This window comes from Diabrotica virgifera, chromosome 8 (genome assembly GCF_917563875.1).
Source record: "Diabrotica virgifera virgifera chromosome 8, PGI_DIABVI_V3a".
Taxonomy (NCBI): Eukaryota; Metazoa; Arthropoda; class Insecta; order Coleoptera; family Chrysomelidae; genus Diabrotica; species Diabrotica virgifera.
The window spans coordinates 191,614,248-191,635,092 of NC_065450.1; the positions used below are offsets into that span (position 1 = coordinate 191,614,248).

The 20,845-nt window shown below is 33.3% G+C and overlaps 1 protein-coding gene across 2 annotated transcripts in view; it reads right to left on the reverse strand.

Annotated features, from left to right (window-relative positions):
• LOC126889621 (odorant receptor Or2-like) overlaps positions 1–20,845 on the reverse strand; it is a 120,533-nt gene that overhangs the window by 51,851 nt on the left and 47,837 nt on the right. Inside the window, exon 1 of one of the 2 annotated variants that reach the window (XM_050658093.1) lies at positions 776–992. The exons of the other annotated variant lie outside the window; for it this stretch is intronic. Within the exon in view, the coding sequence (XP_050514050.1) occupies positions 776–958 (183 nt within the window). The 5' untranslated portion in view covers positions 959–992. Of the gene's footprint in view, positions 1–775; positions 993–20,845 lie in introns of those variants that run through there. 2 annotated transcript variants of the gene reach the window in all.

Sequence of the window (20,845 nt, forward strand, 5' to 3'; positions counted from 1 at the left end):
TAGTCTTTCACAATAAGGTAGGGCCTTTCCAATCGGTCCGGATATCCTATAGTGCCTGTTGAATTTCCATCTAAGTGTTGGAAGAGGTGGCGGAATAGCAGTTCGTTGTAATGGAGAAGACAAATGATCCATTGTAGAGGTCTTCCCACATGTATCTCTATTTGTGGCTGCGCGAGCTTCGTTGGCATTCGTCACTTTCGCCTCGCCTCTCAGTAGTCTGCTCGTGAATTCCACTTGAATATCAAAATGTATCTTATATGCTTGGATTTTAAATATATTATTGTAATTAAATTAAGCTATAGCATCTCTAAAAGTCGTATGATTAGATTGTACTAAACAGTCAAACTTTGAAATTTTGCAAAAACTACTAATTTTACTCATTTTGTATTATATTGCACGACCGGAAAATATGAAACAAATGTATAACAAGTGCATTTATATTGATTTTACATACTTTTAGTAGTTAATTCATGGTATAGGAATGCAATTAAAACCATCTTGCCTGTTTAAAAAAATATATTATGAAAAATTAAGGTTTTTCACAATTTTTGGTAACTTCGATGGCATTGCGCGACCGGAAGACAAATTAATAAAAAAATAATAATTAGTGCTTTTTTCAAGTCTATACCAATGGCAACTTTTGCGCACTATAGCGATCTGAAGTAAGAAAAAAGGTTTTTTTCGAACCACCCTATTGTGTACCCCCCTTGGGCATACATGGAACCTAAATAAGGTTGGGCGTTTAATGGTTAAGAATAATGATAAAAAAACTTACGTGGCTCATTAAAACTATAGTGTCTATAGCACCTGTTACTTTTACAAATGTTAAATCCTTCTCTAAGACAAACACCAAAGCGGCAAGATATATCATTCCAAGGGTACATAGAATATTGAACCAACACCGTATTATTCCAGACCATGAACGTTTAGCCCTTGGTTCGGTTCCACAAAATTTCATAATCTTGAAAACTACGCGTATAATAGGAATCTCCATTTTGTGTAAATATTCGAAAACTAATAGTCCAAACTGTTATTCATCCTCACTTTTATAGTTACAAACTTTAACGAAAATTATGTATTAGAATGTATGTTACTAAAATATAACCAATAATTAAATTTTTTTAGTTGCTAACCAATATCTAGTACAAGAAGATTAACATTCGTCGTTTCTGGATAATATCCAAACAACATTAAATATTAAAAGCACTTTATAATATCTTATCCCTAGTTAAAAGAAATAAAAACTTTTATGTCCTTTATACATATTTACTAACGTTGTAATATGATATTATATCGAAATAGCCCTGTCCGGATAGCATTTGACCTTGCATTACGAGCTAGTCCTGTCGCCAGGGGGGGTACAACGGCATTCTTAATTCAGCTGGACTTACCCAAGTTTTTTTTTATATATTTTGACCCGTAGAATACGAATTTTTTGGGTAACAGTTGATCCGGATGTCGGTAAGATTGTTATAGACAAAGAACTTGAGGAATTACATAACAGCGATTTCTCGCAAAACAAAACATCTTTTTGTATTTTTTGGGTCATTTTAAGCAAAAAATATTCCTACAAGTTTTTTCGTAAAATGCATAGTTTTCGAGATAACCGCGGTTGAACTTTCAAAAAATCGAAAAATTGCAATTTTTGAACCCGAATAACTTTTGATTAAAAAACAAAGTACCAATTCTGCTTACCGCATTTAAAAGGTTAAGTCAAATTATATCGGTTTTGATTATTTGTATTGCTAAAAATTAATTTTTTTATTGTTAAAAAAAGCTATAAACACATAGTGTTTCCCGTGCCTAATACATGCGTTTTAACGCATGCTACGTAGAAATTGCCTCGCTTGCATTTGTAGCTACTCTACCTACCGTTCGATTTTATATGAGAAATCATTGAAAACATCACTCACGCACTAAGTGTTTATAGCTTTGTTTAACAATAAAATAATAAATTTTTAGCAATGCAAATAATCAAAACCGATATAATTTGACTTAAACTTTCAAATGCGGTAAGCAGAATTGCTACTTTATTTTTTAATCAAAAGTTATTCGGGTTCAAAAATTGCAATTTTTCGATTTTTTGAAAGTTCAACCGCGGTTATCTCGAAAACTATGCATCCTACGAAAAAACTTGTCAGAACATTTTTTGCCTAGAATGACCCAAAAAATACAAATAGATGTTTTGTTTTGCGCGAAATCACTGTTATGTAATTCCTCAAGTTCTTTGTCTATAAAAATCTTATCGACATCCGGATCAACTGTTACCCAAAAAATTCGTATTCTGCGGGTCAAAATATATAAAAAAAACTTGGGTAAGTCCTTCTGAATTAAGGAGGCCGTTGTACTCCCCCTGGCGACAGGACTAAGCTGCCCCAAATTTTATTTTTCTAATCTTTAGGGGGGGGCTCAGTAGTAGTATAAAATTAAAATCTCGACTGAATTTGACCGTTGCGTTAGCCGTCATCTTGATTTAAATCGAGAAACGTTTTGCTCAATATCTCCGCCATTTTCAACTTTTCGACAAAAAGTGTAGAAACTGAAATTGTTGAAAATGCGATTTTCTATAATTTCGATTATTATAATTTTTTTTGTGAGGTCGATATTTTCCGAGTTATGGGGAAATAATAGTGACAGTTAGAGCATAATTATTGATTTATTGAATTATCAGTAGTAATTGCACAAGAGCTCTAAAATTCTATATTAATTTTAGAGATCGAGTGCAATTTGTTGCGATTATTTCATGAATAAAATTGTGCAAAACCAAAATTCTATTGTAATTTATTTATGTAAGTACAAATTAGTACAATTAAACACACAGTTGTTATAAATATTTGACGGTTGAAAGTCATCACTTTTATAATTTTTAAAACATTAATTGTCATTAATGTCACTGAATGTATTTTTTCATAGCAACGAAGGGCATTTGACGTAATATACTTGACGACGGGAAATTATCAAAAATTATAAGTTTACTTTTTATTTCTGTGGCTTTCTATTGGTCAGAATCTCCTATGAATGAAATAATCAGTAATAATTGCACAAGAGCTCTGAAATTATTGAATTTTTCCCGAGTGACACTTTGACAGTTTTAATTTCACGAGCCGAAGGCGAGTTAAATTATGTCAAAGTGTCACGAGAGCAAAAATTCTATATTAATTTCAGAGGTCGAGTGCAACTCATGGACTAGTGTAGCCTGTTTATGGCATGATGCCATTAGAGGAAGAAACAAAGAAGAACTAATAAGTGCTGTTCACAAATTCTTATCAACTCGTTGCCGAGACGTCAAACGGATTATCTTGTGGATGGACAACTGCTCGGCTCAAAATAAAAATTGGGCGTTTTTGACTTATCTAGTGTTTATCATCAACAGTGATCTAATAAGTGCTGGATCAATTGAAATAAAGTACTTGGAACCTGGGAATATATTTATGTCATGTGACTCATTCCACCACATGGTGGAAAAATCCCTTCACAAAGCGAAGAAAACCTACGACTTGGAAGACTTTAAAAAAGCAGTCCAGACTTGCAGCAGCTCATCTAATGTGAGTGTCTTAGAGATGAATCCAACAGACTTCTTTATGTGGAAGGACCTTTCACAAAAAATCAGAAAAGCAAAAAAGAAGCCTGAGTCCCAAAATCACAAACGGAAAATGGGTTGGTGCCGTGGCAGTTAGTAGTCATTCGCATCGGGTAAAAATTTTTGGAAAATATGAAAATATACATTGTTTTAAGCTATTTTCCCGAAAAAAATTTGCGGATTACTCATTCATTGAAATAAAAATCAACTTTGAAAATTGGTTTTTTCCATACATAACCTTACTAATTTCAGACATATTTTCACCAAATAGAAGTGTATATTTTATATTTGTAGGTACTGACCTTTTATTTATATCTTATTAATGCATATTAGTGCGGTATAATTCATTATTTTTATTAGAATACTGGATTATATTGAAGATATTATAATCCAACAAAATTTTAAATTCTCTCTGTCAACATTTTTGCAATCAAGTAATCAAGTTCACAACACAAAATCACAAAATGTTTATGACATTTAGATCGACATTCGACAACGACTGTGCTAGGTTGCCAATTTTTTTCGTAATATAATTTAAATAAATCAAAATATCTTTGGAATTTGAAAATTTGTCAAAACAAGATTAGTTGTCATTCACGTTTAGTATCGAAAAATGGATGTAACTTCTTATTTTGATATTAATAATATCACACAAAAAAGCGATTTAGAATTAATCCAACATTTTCAAAGTGTTTGATTAATTAAAAAACAGTTTGTGCAAAGAAAGACATTGTCGCCGTTTATGTACGGTGAGGTCAATGGAGAGATACAAATTAAACTATGTTTTCTTTATTAGGGTGGGTTGTGATTGCGCGTAGCGGTCAAATACCTCCTGCGGTTCTCTCACTCTATTACCCGTAAGTTAGGTTTGGACCGAAGGGTTAGGTCTTCCTCCTTTCTGACCGCTGCGCGCAATTGCAGTCTGCCCGTTTATTAATTGTAAACTGTCATTTATTATGTAAACTGCCATTACCATTTATCAGCTGCCAATGTCAACAAAAAAAGAAGAAAATGTCATTGTCAGCTGTCAATGTCAACAAAAAAAACTGTCATCGTCAGCTGTCAGTATCAACAAAAATAGAAGAAAATGTCATTGTCAGCTGTCAATATCAACAAAAAAGACTCATTGTCAGCTGTCAATGTCAACAAAAAAAGAAGAAAATGTCACTGTCAGCTATCAAAGTCAACAAAAAAAGAAGAAACTGTCATTACCATTTGTCAGCTGTCAATGTCAACAAAAAACGAAGAAACTGTCATTACCATTTGTCAGCTGTCAATGTGAACAAAAAAGAAGAAAATGTCATTGTCAGCTGTCAATGTCAACAAAAAAACTCATTGTCAGCTGTCAGTGTCAACAAAAAAAAAGAAGAAAATGTCACTGTCAGCTGTCAATGTCAACAAAAAAAAAGAAGAAACTGTCATTACCATTTGTCAGCTGTCAATGTCAACAAAAAAACGAAAAAACTGCCATTACCAGTTGTCAGCTGTCAATGTCAACAAAAAAATAAGAAAATGTCATTGTCAGCTGTCAATGTCAACAAAAAAACTGTCATTGTCAGCTGTCAATATCAACAAAAAAAGAAGAAAATGCCATTGTCAGCTGTCAATGTCAACAAAAAAACTGTCATTGCCAGCTGTCAATGTCAACAAAAAAAGAAGAAAATGTCACTGTCAGCTGTCAATGTCAACAAAAAAATAAGAAAATGTCATTGTCAGCTGTCAATGTTAACAAAAAAATAAGAAAATGTCATTGTCAGCTGTCAATTTGTAACACAACATTAAATGCCAACAAAGTTGAAGAAAACTGTATTGTTAAATTTGAATTGTTTAATTACTGCATAGTAGGTGGCACTAGCAATAAATATAAAAATTAGGTATGTCACACTTTAAAAATCCCTAGATTTCAAAGATAAATCGAGAAAAATCCCTCCTGTACCAATGCCCGTACGGTCCAGGTTTGGTTAGGTTAGGTCCATTTCCCCACAAAAATGCGTCTATATTTGTTACTTGTAAAACTAAACATTTTTATAGATTTGGCAACATCCAGCAACGTCACATGTAATTATCAATATGGCGGTCTAAAAAAGTGTATAAAATCCAATTTTCAAAGTCTTTTATTATTTAAAATAATGGATAATCCGCAATTTTTTTTTTTTGAGAATAGCTTAAAATAATGTATATTTTCGTATTTTCCAAAAAATTTCTCTCATAGCGGATGACTACTAACGGCCACGGCACCATTAATATAAATAAACCAATTAATCTTTAGTGGTCAATGTGTGTTGAACATTTTAAGGTACTCACAGCGTCTATTGATTTTCAGATGAGCGCCCATTATTGAAGGAGGTCATGCTGCTAAAAGCTCAAAAAGTCTTATACGTCTACAATTCAAAAAATCATATGATGACACAGAAGAGTGGAAACCTTTAAATTTTTTAGTTCAGTCAGTGATTAAAAATGGAATGAAGCTACTTCCTAGTCATACAAATCCTGTGGGAGTATCAGCAGAAAGAAAAAAATCGATCATGGATACTCTCATTCGGTCCCAAAAGGGGATTGTACCCCCAAATAGATTAGCTTTTTGGGAAAAACTCCCTGTTGCTTCAACCTAAACAGCTTCTGCTTGTTAGGTTAATTGTGAAACTATTAAACTGTGAGTGTTGTTTTTTCCAAGTTCCTATTAAAAATAAGCATAAAAATAAAGTCTTTATCTTCTTCTCGAACCCTTCTTTATTTTGATAAAATAGGTAAGTATATCATATAATATTGAGAATACATAAACAAGATTTAAAAAAATTCATTAGAGATTTGAACTGATCAAATTTATTATTTGATAGATTACTAAGCATTAATGGTTGCAGAAGTGACTTACTTGAGTATTTCAGCTATAACTATTTTAAATACCTTTTATTAATCATTGAAAGTTTCAGTTAATAAATTTATATCCTAGTAATCTCTAATTTATATTATTTTATCATTGGTAGTATGCAATGTAAATACTAAGCTTTATTAGTTGTATCTGCTTTTACTTAAGTACTTTGGACGTAACTACGCAGATACCACTTATTTGGCGTAGTATATTGCAGTTACAACTAAAACATCTTAGCATTTTTAGTATTTGTTGTTGTAAATTTGGCAGTAGCTGGTATAATTAATGTAAAATAATAAATTTTGCTATTAAAACAATACATTCAGTTAAAGAAAAAAATTAGAAACTCGATAAAAAAGGTTTGAAGGTTTTACCTAATAAGAAACCAGAATAAATGAGGTTTGAACTTTAAGTGTCGTTTTCTCAGTTTGTGGTCTAATGTAGATACCCCCTTTGCGCTTAGTGCGGCAGTGTACATGTAGGTGGATCTTGGGGAGTCATCAAATGTTTATTGAGTCAACCTTGTATGGCCTATTCTAAGTTCGAATTAAAATTTTGTTTTTCCGTGTTATGGAAGGAAACTCAAGTTTTTTTATAGATGGATGGATATCAAGAAGCTTGGAAGGGATTTTGTTCCAGAGATCTTGACAAGACATTAGGAGACTATTTTAAAAAAACGACTGTAGATCTGTATGTAATTTTATGTTTTCAGTTTTCTTATTAGAAAAAGAGACTTTTTTGCAAAGTTGTCGGCGAGTCCGTTACCAGGGATTTGCACATGAGACGGAATCCAGATCATGGTTGTGGATACTCCCAGTGAGATTAGACTATCGAAAGAGTTTTGGATAGCTTAGACCAACGGATATACTGTATACATATTTTTAGAAAATAGATAGAAGCTAAAGTCTCGGTACATGTTGCTACTTTTTTACATCCTGTAGATAGCGAGTTTGCGGCTTGGAGGATAGAGAACAATTCGGCTGTATGAATGCAACAAAAAGCGAGAGATGGCAAGATTTGATTATATCTGTGTTTGAGGTTACAGCACATCCAACTAGAGCTCTTAGAAACATCTGCATATATGTAATTTGGTCGAATCTGTTTTTAGCAATTAATTCGTTAAACATATTTAGAATTTTTGGATTTGTTTGAAGCTTATCATAATTAGTTAACGTGAGATTAAAACGGGCTATCAATTTATTCCAGGGAGGTTTGGGAGATATTAATATTGGGGTCGTGGCCGAAAGATCGATGTTATTCAGATGTGGTGAGAGATATTGTGGCATAGATTGAAGTTTAATTAGAGAAGCAGAATTTAAAAGGTCATTTCTTAGTAATTGATGTGCTGGAATTTCAGTATTAGTAGATATTCGAGACGAATATTTCAAAAGGAGTTGCTGTCAAATATTGGAAGTGCAGTGTTGTGTACAGAATTAAGAAGTTTTAAATCAGATGGACTAGCTGACAGGTAAATAAAAGTACAGTAGTCTATTTTGTAACGAATGACAGATCTATAAATCTTAAGAAGGGAGTCTTCATCTGCGCCCCAATGATGATTGGATAGAGTTTTTAGTATATTTAGATTACTTAGGCACTTGGTTTTGAAATCTTTTAAATGGCATTTCCAGGTAAGTTTACTATCGAACGTGAGTCCTAAGATCCGTATATAGGGCAGTCAATGAGAGCAAGAAGAGGTTATTACCTCCGAATTCTATCCTACTGCATGGATTTTAATGAAATTTTAGGAATAGCCTAAAAATATCTGCTTATTCAAAGTCTACCCTATGGCGATGTGTGCTTTTGTCTTGGGGGCGGTTCCCATCCCTTCTCGGGGTGGAAAATTTTTTGGTTAAACAACTACGGAAGTTGCTAGAGAACCTAATTCTAAGCAAAAACTGTTCTATAATTTTTTTTTTTCAAAAACTCAATACTTTTTGAGTTATTCGTGGTTAAAAATTGGCCATTTTCATTGAAATATAACACCTTTTCAAACGGTTTTTTGCGAATACCTTAAAAACATTGCATCTAACTAAAAAAATTATATAAACATTTTTGTAGCTCATAAAAAACAAAGAGATTAGTTCCTTCTTCAATCTTCTAGTTGTAACACAAAAAGAGATATGGTAGGTAAAAAGAGTTTGTTTTTTGTTGCATGCTCAAATCAGTGTATTCAACTTGAAATAACAGAGAAACGGTCGATTTTATGTGTATAATGCTGCCAATACCTTTTATTGTACTTGAAAAGTGCTTTTAAATAAGCAATATTAAATGTCGATAACATTCAAACTAAGCGAGATATGCTGCAAAAAATTGATGACTAACGAATTTTAAGAAAAAAATTGAGAAGTGTATTTAACCCCTCATCCACAAGAATTTAAATGCATCGTCTTCCTTCTACAACACATTTTACTACAGTGTTGTTTTTATGTTCACAAAGTTGAGCGGGTTTAAAATGAATGGTTTTTGAAAAAAATAAGGTCAAATTATAGAGCGCATATTTTAGTTTTCTTAAAACTCTTCCTTTTTCTCCATGTAACATGAAAACGATAAGAGATACTCTTATAAAAAAAATCAAAATCTTTATTTTGAAGAAAGCTACATTTTTGTATGGCATCTTTTTTTTTGGCATCTCTTATTATTTTCGAGTTACATGGAGAAATAAGAAGATTTTTAAGAAAGTTTAAAAATGCGCTCAATAATTTGACATTTCTTTCGTTTCGTCATTTCTAGGGCAACTACTTAGTTGTTTTTATATTCTCTTGTAATTAAACGACCCTATTAAGCTACGCCTATGTTTTTACTAATCAATCATAGTGCATATAAATAATTGAACTTAGAAAATCATCCAAGAAAAACGATATGTGTATATAAACAAATATTAATTTTTATGGAACAAATAATAATAATTAAACGCTTTTCTTTACTTCAATAGTTTGCATCAAATCTTTAGACGTTAACTTGACTGACTTTTCTTTAATGCAAATGAATAAAAATTTGCAGACATATGCATTCGCGAGAACAATACATGAGTAGTCAATAAAAAAAAAATGTTTATTAATTGTTTAAAAAAAAAATGTTTATTAATTGTTTAAAAAAAAACGACTTTAATGGAAAATACTTAAATTCTCTTGTTTTTTACAATGTAGAAACTTGAAACTTTTACGGATTGTAGCTAATGATATGAACTATACATTATATATAACAACTATATAACAACTATACATCAGTTTTTACGTTAATTGTTTACGTTATTCTTCATAAATATACAATAAAATTTCAAATTTTGAACGCTCATATAATTGTTTATATATAAATCGGCGTTTATTCGTGTCAAATTTCAATACGATACGAAACAAAACTTCAATCAAAACTCGAATTCAAAAAATTCGTGTTTTTATCGTAGCCTTAGAAAATCCACCGGTAGAGACGTTTTGTGCTACAATTAGCATTAAAATACGTTTTGTCGGATTAATTAATTAGACGCTTTTCTTTAGTTCAATAGTTTGGGTCAAATCTTTGGACATTAATTTGACTGCCTTTTCTTCAATGAAAATGACTAAAAATTTGCAGACATATGCATTCGCAGGAACAATAAACCAATAGTCTATAATTTTTTTTTTGTTTGTTAATTGTTTAAATATAAAACGATTTTAACGGAAAATGCTTAAATTATCTTGTTTTTTACAATGAAGGAATTAAAACTTTTATAGATTGTAGCTAATTATATAAACTATACATAATTTTACTTTTTACGTTAATTGTTTATGTTACTCTTCATAAATAAACAATAAGGTTTCAAATTTTTTTGCTCATTCTGACTACTTTTCATGTTTGTACATCATTATGTTTTATACATATTTTAATAAACATGACGATATATTTTAATATTTGAAAAGTGTAAGAATAAAAAGTAAAAAATAAAAAAATTGAAAATTTTTTTTTAAGAAACGCTTTTCTTTAGTTACGAGTGACTAAAATTAAACATATTATAAAAAAATCAACTAAAAAGCAAAAAATAAAAAAAAATCTAACACATTCGTTAAAGAAAAGCGTAGTGTGAAAACCGTTTATTCGATGAAGACGCGCCACGTTTTTCTTTGACGAATGTGTTAGAATTTTTCAATTTTTTTTATTTTTTGCTTTTTAGTTGATTTTTTTTAATAATATGTTTAATTTTAGTCACTCGTAAATAAAGAAAAGCGTTTCTTAAAAATATTTTTTTTTATTTTTTAATTTTTTACTTTTTTTTATAATTACGATGAATTTCTTCGTCTTCGTTGACGACGGCGTCTTTGGTGTCTTTTTAAAACATTCAAATAATTATTTATACTGACAAGATATAATGCTGTCGTCGCAATAACCTCGTTGCAAGTCGTTCAGTAAATGAGTTGTGGTTGTGAGTACATTGGAGAGGACTGATGTGAACACTCCACTCGCTTCGATATTGTATTTTAGGCAATATTTCCGACAGGGGAAGGAGCAGTGGCAAAGGCTGAGTATAAATCCGGAAATTATGCCGGATTTATCCGGCATATTAACCCGAATGCTTCTACCTTTCCAGCCCGTAACACCTAATTTGCTTAGATCTATATTATTGCTTTATAAGTAGTCTGATATTCCTTTGGCAATATTTATAGCACGAGATTGGCTAAGAGCTAAGTACCCAAAACATAAACTACCTGGTTCTTCAATTAAAACTATATGCTTAAGTTTTCATGATTCGTCTGGAGTTTTCGAAGATCATGCTTTGATCTTTTCTTCTATCGAGGTATAAGCTCTTCAATAGGGATATTCACTAATTTTTAAATATAGTTAAATTCAATAGATTATAAGGTATATAAAACGTAGCAATCATAAAACTGTTTAAAAATGTATATTTTTTAAGATAAATGAGTTTAGAATGTTGATTTTCTTGTCTGTGACGTCGTGTCTGTGACGTCAACAGTCGTATCGTTTTTGATCGACGACTATTAGTTTTTTATACTTATTAACCAAGTGTATTTGAACGTGTGCAGTTCTTTACTTATTTAATTAGTAAAAATAAAACCAAATAAATAGTGTTTTATTCCTTGGTGTGTAAATACCTCTAAAAACAATTCTGACAAGATTTTTATTACATTTCCAGCTAATTTAAATTGTAAAAAGAAGCGTAAAAAGAAGTATAGTCCTGTCGCCAGGGGGGGTACAACTGCCTCCTTAATTCAGATGGACTTACCCAAGTTTTTTTTTATATATTTTGACACGTAGAATACGAATTTTTTGGGTAACAGTTGATCCGGTTGTCGTTAAGGTTGTTATAGACAAAGAACTTGAGGAATTACATAACAGCGATTTCTCGCAAAACAAAATATCTTTTTGTATTTTTTGGGTAATTTTAAGCAAAAAATATTCCTAAAAGTTTTTTCGTAGAATGCATATTTTTCGAGATAACCGCGGTTGAACTTTCAAAAAATCGAAAAATTGCAATTTTTGAACCCGAATAACTTTTGATTCAAAAATAAAGTAGCAATTCTGCTTACCGCATTTGAAAGTTTAAGTCAAATTATATCGGTTTTGATTATTTGCATTGCTAAAAATTAATTTTTTATTGTTAAACTAATCTATAAACACATAGTGTTTCCCGTGCCTAATACATGCGGTTTAACGCATGCTACGTAGAAATTGCCTCGCTTGCACTTGTAGCTACTCCACCTACTCGTTCGATTTTAAATGTGTGTGTGTGTTTATGTTTTATTGGCACTGGTTTAAGCAACCAACTGGCCAGTCAATTTAAAATGAGAAATCATAGAAAACATCACTCACATACTCGGTGTTTATAGCTTTGATTAACAATAAAATAATAAATTTTTAGCAATGCAAATAATCAAAACCGAGATAATTTGACTTAAACTTTCAAATGCGGTAAGCAGAATTGCTACTTTATTTTTTAATCAAAAGTTATTCGGGTTCAAAAATTACAATTTTTCGATTTTTTGAAAGTTCAACCGCGGTTATTTCGAAAATTATGCATTCTACGAAAAAACTTGTAGGAATATTTTTTGCTTAAAATGACCCAATAAATACAAAAAGATGTTTTGTTTTGCGAGAAATCGCTGTTATGTAATTCCTCAAGTTCTTTGTCTATAAGAATCTTATCGACATCCGGATCAACTGTTACCCAAAAAATTCGTATTCTGCGGGTCAAAATATATAAAAAAAAACTTGGGTAAGTCCATCTGAATTAAGGAGGCCGTTGTACCCCCCCTGGCGACAGGACTAGTATGTACCTATCAATAAAACCAAGCTTTTCTCTTGCGAAGATCACTTCTTTATTGTAAGTTATGGATATTTTCCAAAATAAATAAGTTTTTAAATAAGTACATACTCATTTTTACCAAAGTTTATGATATTATGTTTTAGATTTGAGTTAACTTGGTCATAAAAAAATAAATTATAAAAATTCTTAATACCTACAGCTGAAATCTTCGTATTTTGGACTTCTAAATATCTGTTGTCTAAATATCCGGGCAACGAAATGGGTTAGCAAGAAAAATTTTTACAAAAATAAAACGTACCTAGTTTATGATCTTTCAATTTATCTGGAGGTTTAAGAGAGTTGGTGTCCATAAAGTAGTAATAAAGTACATATTTATTACCGACAGCCCCTATATACATCATTTAAATTAGTAGGGCAAAATCTGGGCAAATGCTATTTAAATGCATTAATTTTTTCGAATCCTGAGAAACCTAATAAATATTTTTGAAAAATTTGAACGCAGAATTAAAGATTGCATTATTACTGAGGGCCGAAAGTCCTTTAGAATAAACAAAAAGTTTCCTTTGAATGAAATATTTGAAATTAAAAAACACACTAAATTTTCCCTTTTTTTTATAACCCCTGTACCTTATTAAAATAAAACACCATTCACCATTGTTACATATTGTACAGCTACACCAGGGAATTAATACAAAAATATACCATGTTCGGGACACTTGAGCAGCCAGGTTGCAAATGGGTTGTTTGGGTATTATATACCTAATATTATAATACATTATAAATACAAAAATGCCCGTCACAGTTTGGACGAGAAATTTAGTTATTAACAAATAAGGGTCAAAAATGAGAGTTTTTTCGTTTAAATCGCTCAGGTAAAAATAGGGTAACTAAATGTCTTATTTATAATATGTTTCTTTCGATAGATGAGCAAAGGTTTAAAACAGCGTTTTTTAAATTTTGGTCTGATTATTTGTTGTTTCGGATATTGAAAATAAAACTAAAATTTCGAAAATAAAAAATTTGCTATAACTTTTGCGAAAATGAATTAAGGACTTTCATATTGCCTGAATAGTTGAGTCAAGCAGTCCATACAATGCACAAAAATTTTTAAGACGATGCGTCAATTAATTTAAATTTTATTCAATTTGTTTATCCCAAAGAGCTTTTTTTCGCAATGTTATTGTTCCGAAAATAGTATAGTAATGATACAGCAATTCTGTGAAAACAACACGAAAGAAGAATAGTCATATTTTCAAGGCATTTAAAAAAATCATTAAAACGTCATTTTTGAAAATATTTTACTAAAATAGAGTCATTTTTGGCTTACAAACAATTTGAATAACTTTGTTAATATTGACTGTAGGCTAAAACTACAATGGAATTTGAAAAACTGGTATTTTTATACGAATTTTCAAAGAAAAACTTTTCGCCTAGATTAATTACGGTCAAAGTTAGCCACTTTTTTATTTCATTGACGGCTACTTTGTTTATAACAATTAAGCAACCTAACTAGAGCAATTTTGAAGTTGAAGATATACAGGTTATGTGTAAAAGTTTTAGTAAACTTTAAACCTCAACAGAGTGGTTAATAAAGCTTTAAGAATGGCGTCCGATCGGAATGAATTCGTGGTCGGTGGAGGGGAATTACTCAAATACGTGTACTCAAAAAATGAAACTGATGCTGCAAACATATATGCTGCGATTAATATCGCTGGAACTTGTTGATGGATTTTGCTCATAATTTTTTAAATTTGTATGTACTCGTAGTTTTATAGAGTACGGTATGTACACACAACCCCACCTAACATTAGAAAATGTTAGGGGGAACTCCCCTTATCACTCAGGGATATGAAAAATAGATTACGACCGATTCTAAGACCTATCGAATATACATATATAATTTCATAAAAATCGGTCAAATGGTCTCGGAGGAGTATGGAAACTAACACTGTGACAGGAGAATTTTATAGATGTATATATAGATGGCTATTAACAAATAGAGGTTGGTGATAGAAGAGTGAAAATTAAGGGTTGTATATATTTTTGAATTCTACATCATATAAAATTAAGGTAGATAATTTTGTCCAAAAAAATAAAAAAAAATGTCAGGGGGGCAATCCCCCTTATAACTTATGGGTATAAAAAACAGATGAAAACCTCTTCAACGTCCTACAGGATAAACGTGTAAAATTTTATAAAAATGGGCCAAGCCGTTTCGGAGTAGTATGGTAACTAACACTAAGTGTCCCGACAAAAACCTTATTTCACTGGATTAAGTATTATTTATTTGTACTACCCAAAATATGTCCTTAGAAACTGTCTATCCACTTTAACCTAAACAAATTCACCACTAAACTCCACGTTAGCCCTGATTTATTTATTTAGCGTATGGCTTAAGTACATCACAGAATATATTTATATTTATGCATTATACAATGCATCACAAGCAGATGTCCAATTTTTTTTATATATTCGATTGCCCTTCGGTTGCCATTACAAAGTCTATAGGGTCGCCTGTATGCTCTGCGTGGCAGTACTGAACAATGTGTCTGATCGTCTGTCTTGCAGCGCCGCAGTCACAAGAATGCGAGGGAAGTTTACTCTATCTGTAGAGGGAGTCGGCGCATCTTCCACAATTTGTTCGAATTCGATTAAGGGCTGCCCAAATCTTACGGGGGCGTTCAAATTCGCCAGGTTTTTCTATGACATCCGGTAGACTCTGGTAATGCGGATCTGTCTTATTTTCCCAATCTTCTCTCCATCGTGTATTTAAGTCAAAGTTGGATTGCTGCAGCGCTTGAGCAGATTGTAGAGGGGGTAACCTGGATCGGAGACGGTTTCCAAGAATATCGGGGATGTCGTTGTGGACTAGAAGCTGGCGACTGTCCATTATTTTGTTGTATTCTTTAACCAATGCATGTTCGCGGCCTAGGTTGGGTGGTGCTATATTACTAAGGGTGGGTAGCCACATTTTAGGGGTGGGCTTAATTGTGCCTATTATCATACGCATAGCAAGGTTTAGTTGAATGTCGACCAGGTAGGTATACCTGCTATTTAGCCATACTGGTGCACAGTATTCTGCCACCGGATATATCAGGCCAAGAGCAGAGGATCTTAAAGTTGATGCTGAGGACCCCCCTGTAGTGCCGCAGAGTTTCTGTATTATATTGTTGCCTGTTTTCAGTTTTGCTGCTGTTTTCGTCAGGTGTTCTCTGAATGTAAGCGTTCTATCCAGAGTAACCCCAAGGTATTTCGGGTATTTATTGTGTTTCAACAGCTTGTTCTTAAAATACACTCGCAATTCTCTGTTTGCCAGCTTGTTGTTTAGATGAAAAGCTAATACTTCAGTTTTTGTAGTACTTGGTTGTAGTCTCCATTTCTTAAGGTATTCGCTGAGGATGGATAGGTCATTCGTGAGAGCGATTTCTGTAGTTTTTAAGATCGGTGGCTTGTTGCAAGGGTCCAGTGTCGTCAGCATACCCAAACTTCCGAGGTTCGGTTTCAGGCATCTCAGCAATATAGAGGCTGAAATGTAAGGGGGCAAGGACAGAACCCTGTGGAAGGCCATTGTTAAGTTTTATCTGTCTACTAGTATCCTTTCCCATTATAACCTGGAAGGATCTGTTTGTCAGCATGTTGTCAATGAAACATCTTTCTGCAGGGCCAGTTTATATATTAATCCCTGTCTCCAAACAGTATCATATGCTGCTGTTAGATCTATGAATACTGTTGCTGTCATTTGTTTCTTTTGAAAACTATCTTCTATAAAAGTTGTTAATTACAGCACTTGGTCCGTACAGCTTCGATGAGGGCGGAAGCCAGCTTGTTCAATGGGGACGTTTTCTAGTATCCTGTGACTAATTATGTTAAGTAGAAGCTTTTCTACTAGTTTATATACCATGCTGAGTAGAGCTATGGGGCGGAAGTTTTCTGGCTTATCGTTTGATTTGCACGGTTTCGGAATTGCAATTATCTTTGTTCGCTTAAGTGAGAAAGGAATGTTACCTGACTGAAGTGTATCATTAAAGAACATTGCAAGCCACTGTTTCGTATATTCACTACCATGTATTAAGAACTCAGGATAGATACCATCAAACCCAGGTGCTTTACCTGATTTCATTTCTTCCAGCACATGTGTGATTTCGGAAATAAATATTATTGCTGAATATTCGGAGTTCGTTCTGTTCGTTTGTTTTAATACCCTTAAGTCTCTTTTCACGTTGGTAGTATGTGTTCGATCCCGTGGAGCTCTGGATAGATATACTATATGGAAGGAAACCTTGTGAGGACACATTTTAGACTCTCTGGATTCCAGCTGGTTAGCTCCTCCAATTTTCCGCAACAGGGATCATGCCTGCCGGCTTGCTTTTTTGAAGTCAAGGTTTTCGACAGACTTTATCCATTTTTGGCGTCTAGCTGTATCGATGTTGTGTAAAAGCTCGTCGGCCATTTCTCGGTCACCACTTTCGAGAAACTTCGCGTAAAAGTCTTCACATGTTTCAGTCCACCCGGGCACATATTCTTTGCGATACCCCCTAGGGATGGTATACTTGGCAGCTCTTATTGCTGCACCCACAAACCTCTCGTAATGTTTGCTGGTTGGAGGGATCCAGCTCAAGTTCGGGTCTAGTTGTTCAGAGAACTTCTTCCAGTTTGCTTTTCTAAGATTCCACCTGGGTCGAGGATATGATATAATTATTGGAATGGATATTCCGATGGTGATAATCACAGGACGATGTTGAGTATGTGGAAAGTCTGCAAGGACACTTCTCGTGGTTGTTAGTGGTCTGTCATTGATATCTTTTGAGACAAAACAGAGGACTGGGTTATGTTCTTTCTTCCATGCAGCTGATTTAAATGTTGCTCTGTCTTTGGCATCAAAAACTAGATATGTGTTTTGCTCTTAGGACCATTCTACTAGTGCCTCCCCATTTTCATCATTCGAGGTGTACTTCCACATTTCGTGATGGCGGTTGAAGTCGCCGATGTATATAGTAGGATGTGGATGAGTCTTTAGCACTTCCGGGTTCCATGTAGTGGCTAAAGCTTTTTATATGTTAACTACGGTAATCTCTCCAATTTTGGTAACCACTTCATGCATATTGTTTTCATTGGAAGCAGAAAGCAGGAAACCATTTTCTATATTGCAGCGAATATAGGTTGCGACGCCGTAATGTTTATCATAAGCGGCTCCCAGTAAATCGTAGCCAGGTATCTTTCCCCTTAAATCAAGTCTTCAAGATTGTCTTCAGTATGGCTCTCTTGTATGACAACCAGGTCAATGTCGTTTTCGTGTAGGATTTTTTGCAACACTTGGCATTTTGCCTTGCTTATGCCCTCGATGTTAAGGTGACAGACTCGGATGCACGGCCCGAGATCTCTAGTCAGTTGGTTCTGAGAAGAACCTTTATTTGTTCCCATCGTATGTTTACGTATAGATAAGATTTCTGTTTGTGATCTGTGATATTGGCAGGATTTTTTTTTCGTTCTTTTTTTTCGTTTGTCTGCCGCCAAATTTTACTAGTTCATTTAGCTTTACCCAGGGTGCACCATGTGGAGGTGAACTAGCGTTACACCCCAATAAAACCACTGATAAAACAATAAGAGAACAATACACCCCACCCTCTTATCTATGGAACAAAATACAAAATAAAATGACCTGAATTTGCCTGAACTAACGTCAAACAGGTACTTAAAAAGAATAACACTGTGGACTGTAGACATTAGGGTGGATCGAAAAATCGAAGTTTCGAAAACTGTTTTGGAATAGTGCGCAAAAGTTGCCAATTAATGTTACAAACCTAATCTTTATTTGCGATTTTTCAAAAAAATTTCATCATCTGCCCTCTACCGGGGGTTGAAAAAATAAAAAAAAAATAAAAAATACGAACTTGATTTTAATTGAAAAGTTACGTAATAAGTACATGTTATTATTATAAAAATGATATCCAATTGCAATATTTTTGAAATATGTCATATTTATTCTTCTACTCACTCCCTACCCTCCCCCTTAATTTTGATTAACTATTGTTTGTAGTCTCTTTTGGACTCAAATTTTTACATATCTTTGCGCGAATCAATTTTTGCCTTGATAAAATTGTCTCTTTTTTGTGACCCAATAACCGACGAAGATGCTTCAGTTACGAGCTTCACGATTCTCTCTACAAATTGGGTGTGACAGGGAAATGCAGCGATGTCAATGATTGTCTCAGGAGATCCGGAAATAATATTTTTTTAATCCTCTACTTTCAAACCTTGAAGCAATGGGGAGCAGGTTATTTTATTGTTTTGTCAATCGATAAAATCAATATAGTCATCTGCTTAAAGGTAGGATGTTAGATGAATTATTATTGGCCTTAGTTTTTGCATTGAGAATGCGACGAAGTGCAAGGTCTCTTATATGCGGGCGAGCGTCATGCAGCCTGCATAGCAGAAGATTTTCCGGATGTTAAAATATAGGCATTTCTTTGAATTACAGGGTCTATAAATCTTTTCAAATTTTGATCTAAGTATCAACTACGCTTAATTGTTTGTAAAACATGCTTTGCACCATTCAGACATGATGAATTGCATTTGATCTGAAACCATAAAGGAGCATAAACCGTGACAGTAAATTTGGTCAGTTCCTTTAATTCTAATGTTGGATTTTCAGTGCTAACATAAAGACGTATAATGCGATTCGCCAACGTTAGCCATCGAGAATGACTTAACTTTCCAGGGCTTTGGTTTAAAAATCCACAGAACATTCCCCTGTAGAAATTGCGAGACAAATTTGAAACAAATATTTCTGATCGGCACTTAAGTCAATTAAATCTACTTCTGGTAACTCCCAGTCCGGCATATTTTCGCAATGCACTATTTGATTTCCTATAGTTCCTGCAAAAGCTCTTGGATTTTGAGTTTAACCGTCAAGCTTTTGGAAAAGATGCCGTAAAAGCAATTCATTCGCGTGAAGCTGACAGATAAATCTTTGTAAAGGGCGGCCTAACTTTAACTCTATAGTTGAGAAATTATACCATTTTTTCTTCACATATTTACCACAGTTCCGTCATATCCTACTACCACTAGTTCTTCTAGATTTTACCTATAATTCTCTAAAAAGTTCACAATACTTTGATAAATGCTTAGAGCAGATCCACAAAGGGGTACTGTGTGACCTAAAAATATGGAGCCTGGCTCTTGAACTAATGAAACGTGCTCTTCAAGTGCGGTTCTTCTGTGTGGCTTGCCTTCAATATTTTCGATAACGAAGGTTTTATCTTTCCTTCCGTCAAAATATATGGCCTTCAAAGTTTCGGGGGAGTTTTGCACAAAACCTTTTCTTGATTGATCTCTTGCTCTTCTCAGTTTGTTTCTTTAAGATCCAAAGTCGCAGCACCCCCGCACCCCGAAGATTGGACTAATAGACTAAACAAACCAGGGCCGCCAGGATCGGGCTTTTGTTAATAATGCCAAAAAATTGTTTTTTTTTCGCTTTTCAAAAGCCTGTAGAGGGCAGAAGATGTAATTTTATCCAAAAGTCATAATAATACTTTCTTATTGTCGTTACTAAAGGTAAATTTTGGTGGGTATTCCAATTCAATTTGTCATTTTTTTTTATTTTGTGATTATTACTCCAACATTTTTTTTTTTCGTTCTTCAAAGGCCGGTAGAGGGCAGAAGATGTAATTTTATCAAAAAGTTATAATAACACTTTTTTATTGTCGTTACTAAAGGAAACTTTTGGTGGGTATTCCAAATCTATGTGTTAATTTTTTTAAAATATTGCGAAAACCGATCCACCCTAGTGGACATGGCGCGCGCTGGGGTGTACGACTAGTGACGTCAGAAGCATTTTCTTGAAATTTAAAATAATGCTAGATTTCTAATAACGTTTTTTCATAGACAGGCTTTTTTAATTTTCTTAATATTTCAGACAATTATTCCTACGGTGTTTCTTAATCGTTTTACATGTTTAAAATGACTATTAAATTTTTTGTGAACATCCCTATTGACGTGTTTAAATTTGTGTTCTCATGCTGGAGTTGCCGTCTGCTTTCCCTAACTCCTCCCTGAATTTTATTTTTCGATGATATGTTATATTATCTTGGGAAATAAAAATTTTGATCTTCTGAAACGGAATTTGCAATTTTCCAGCAGT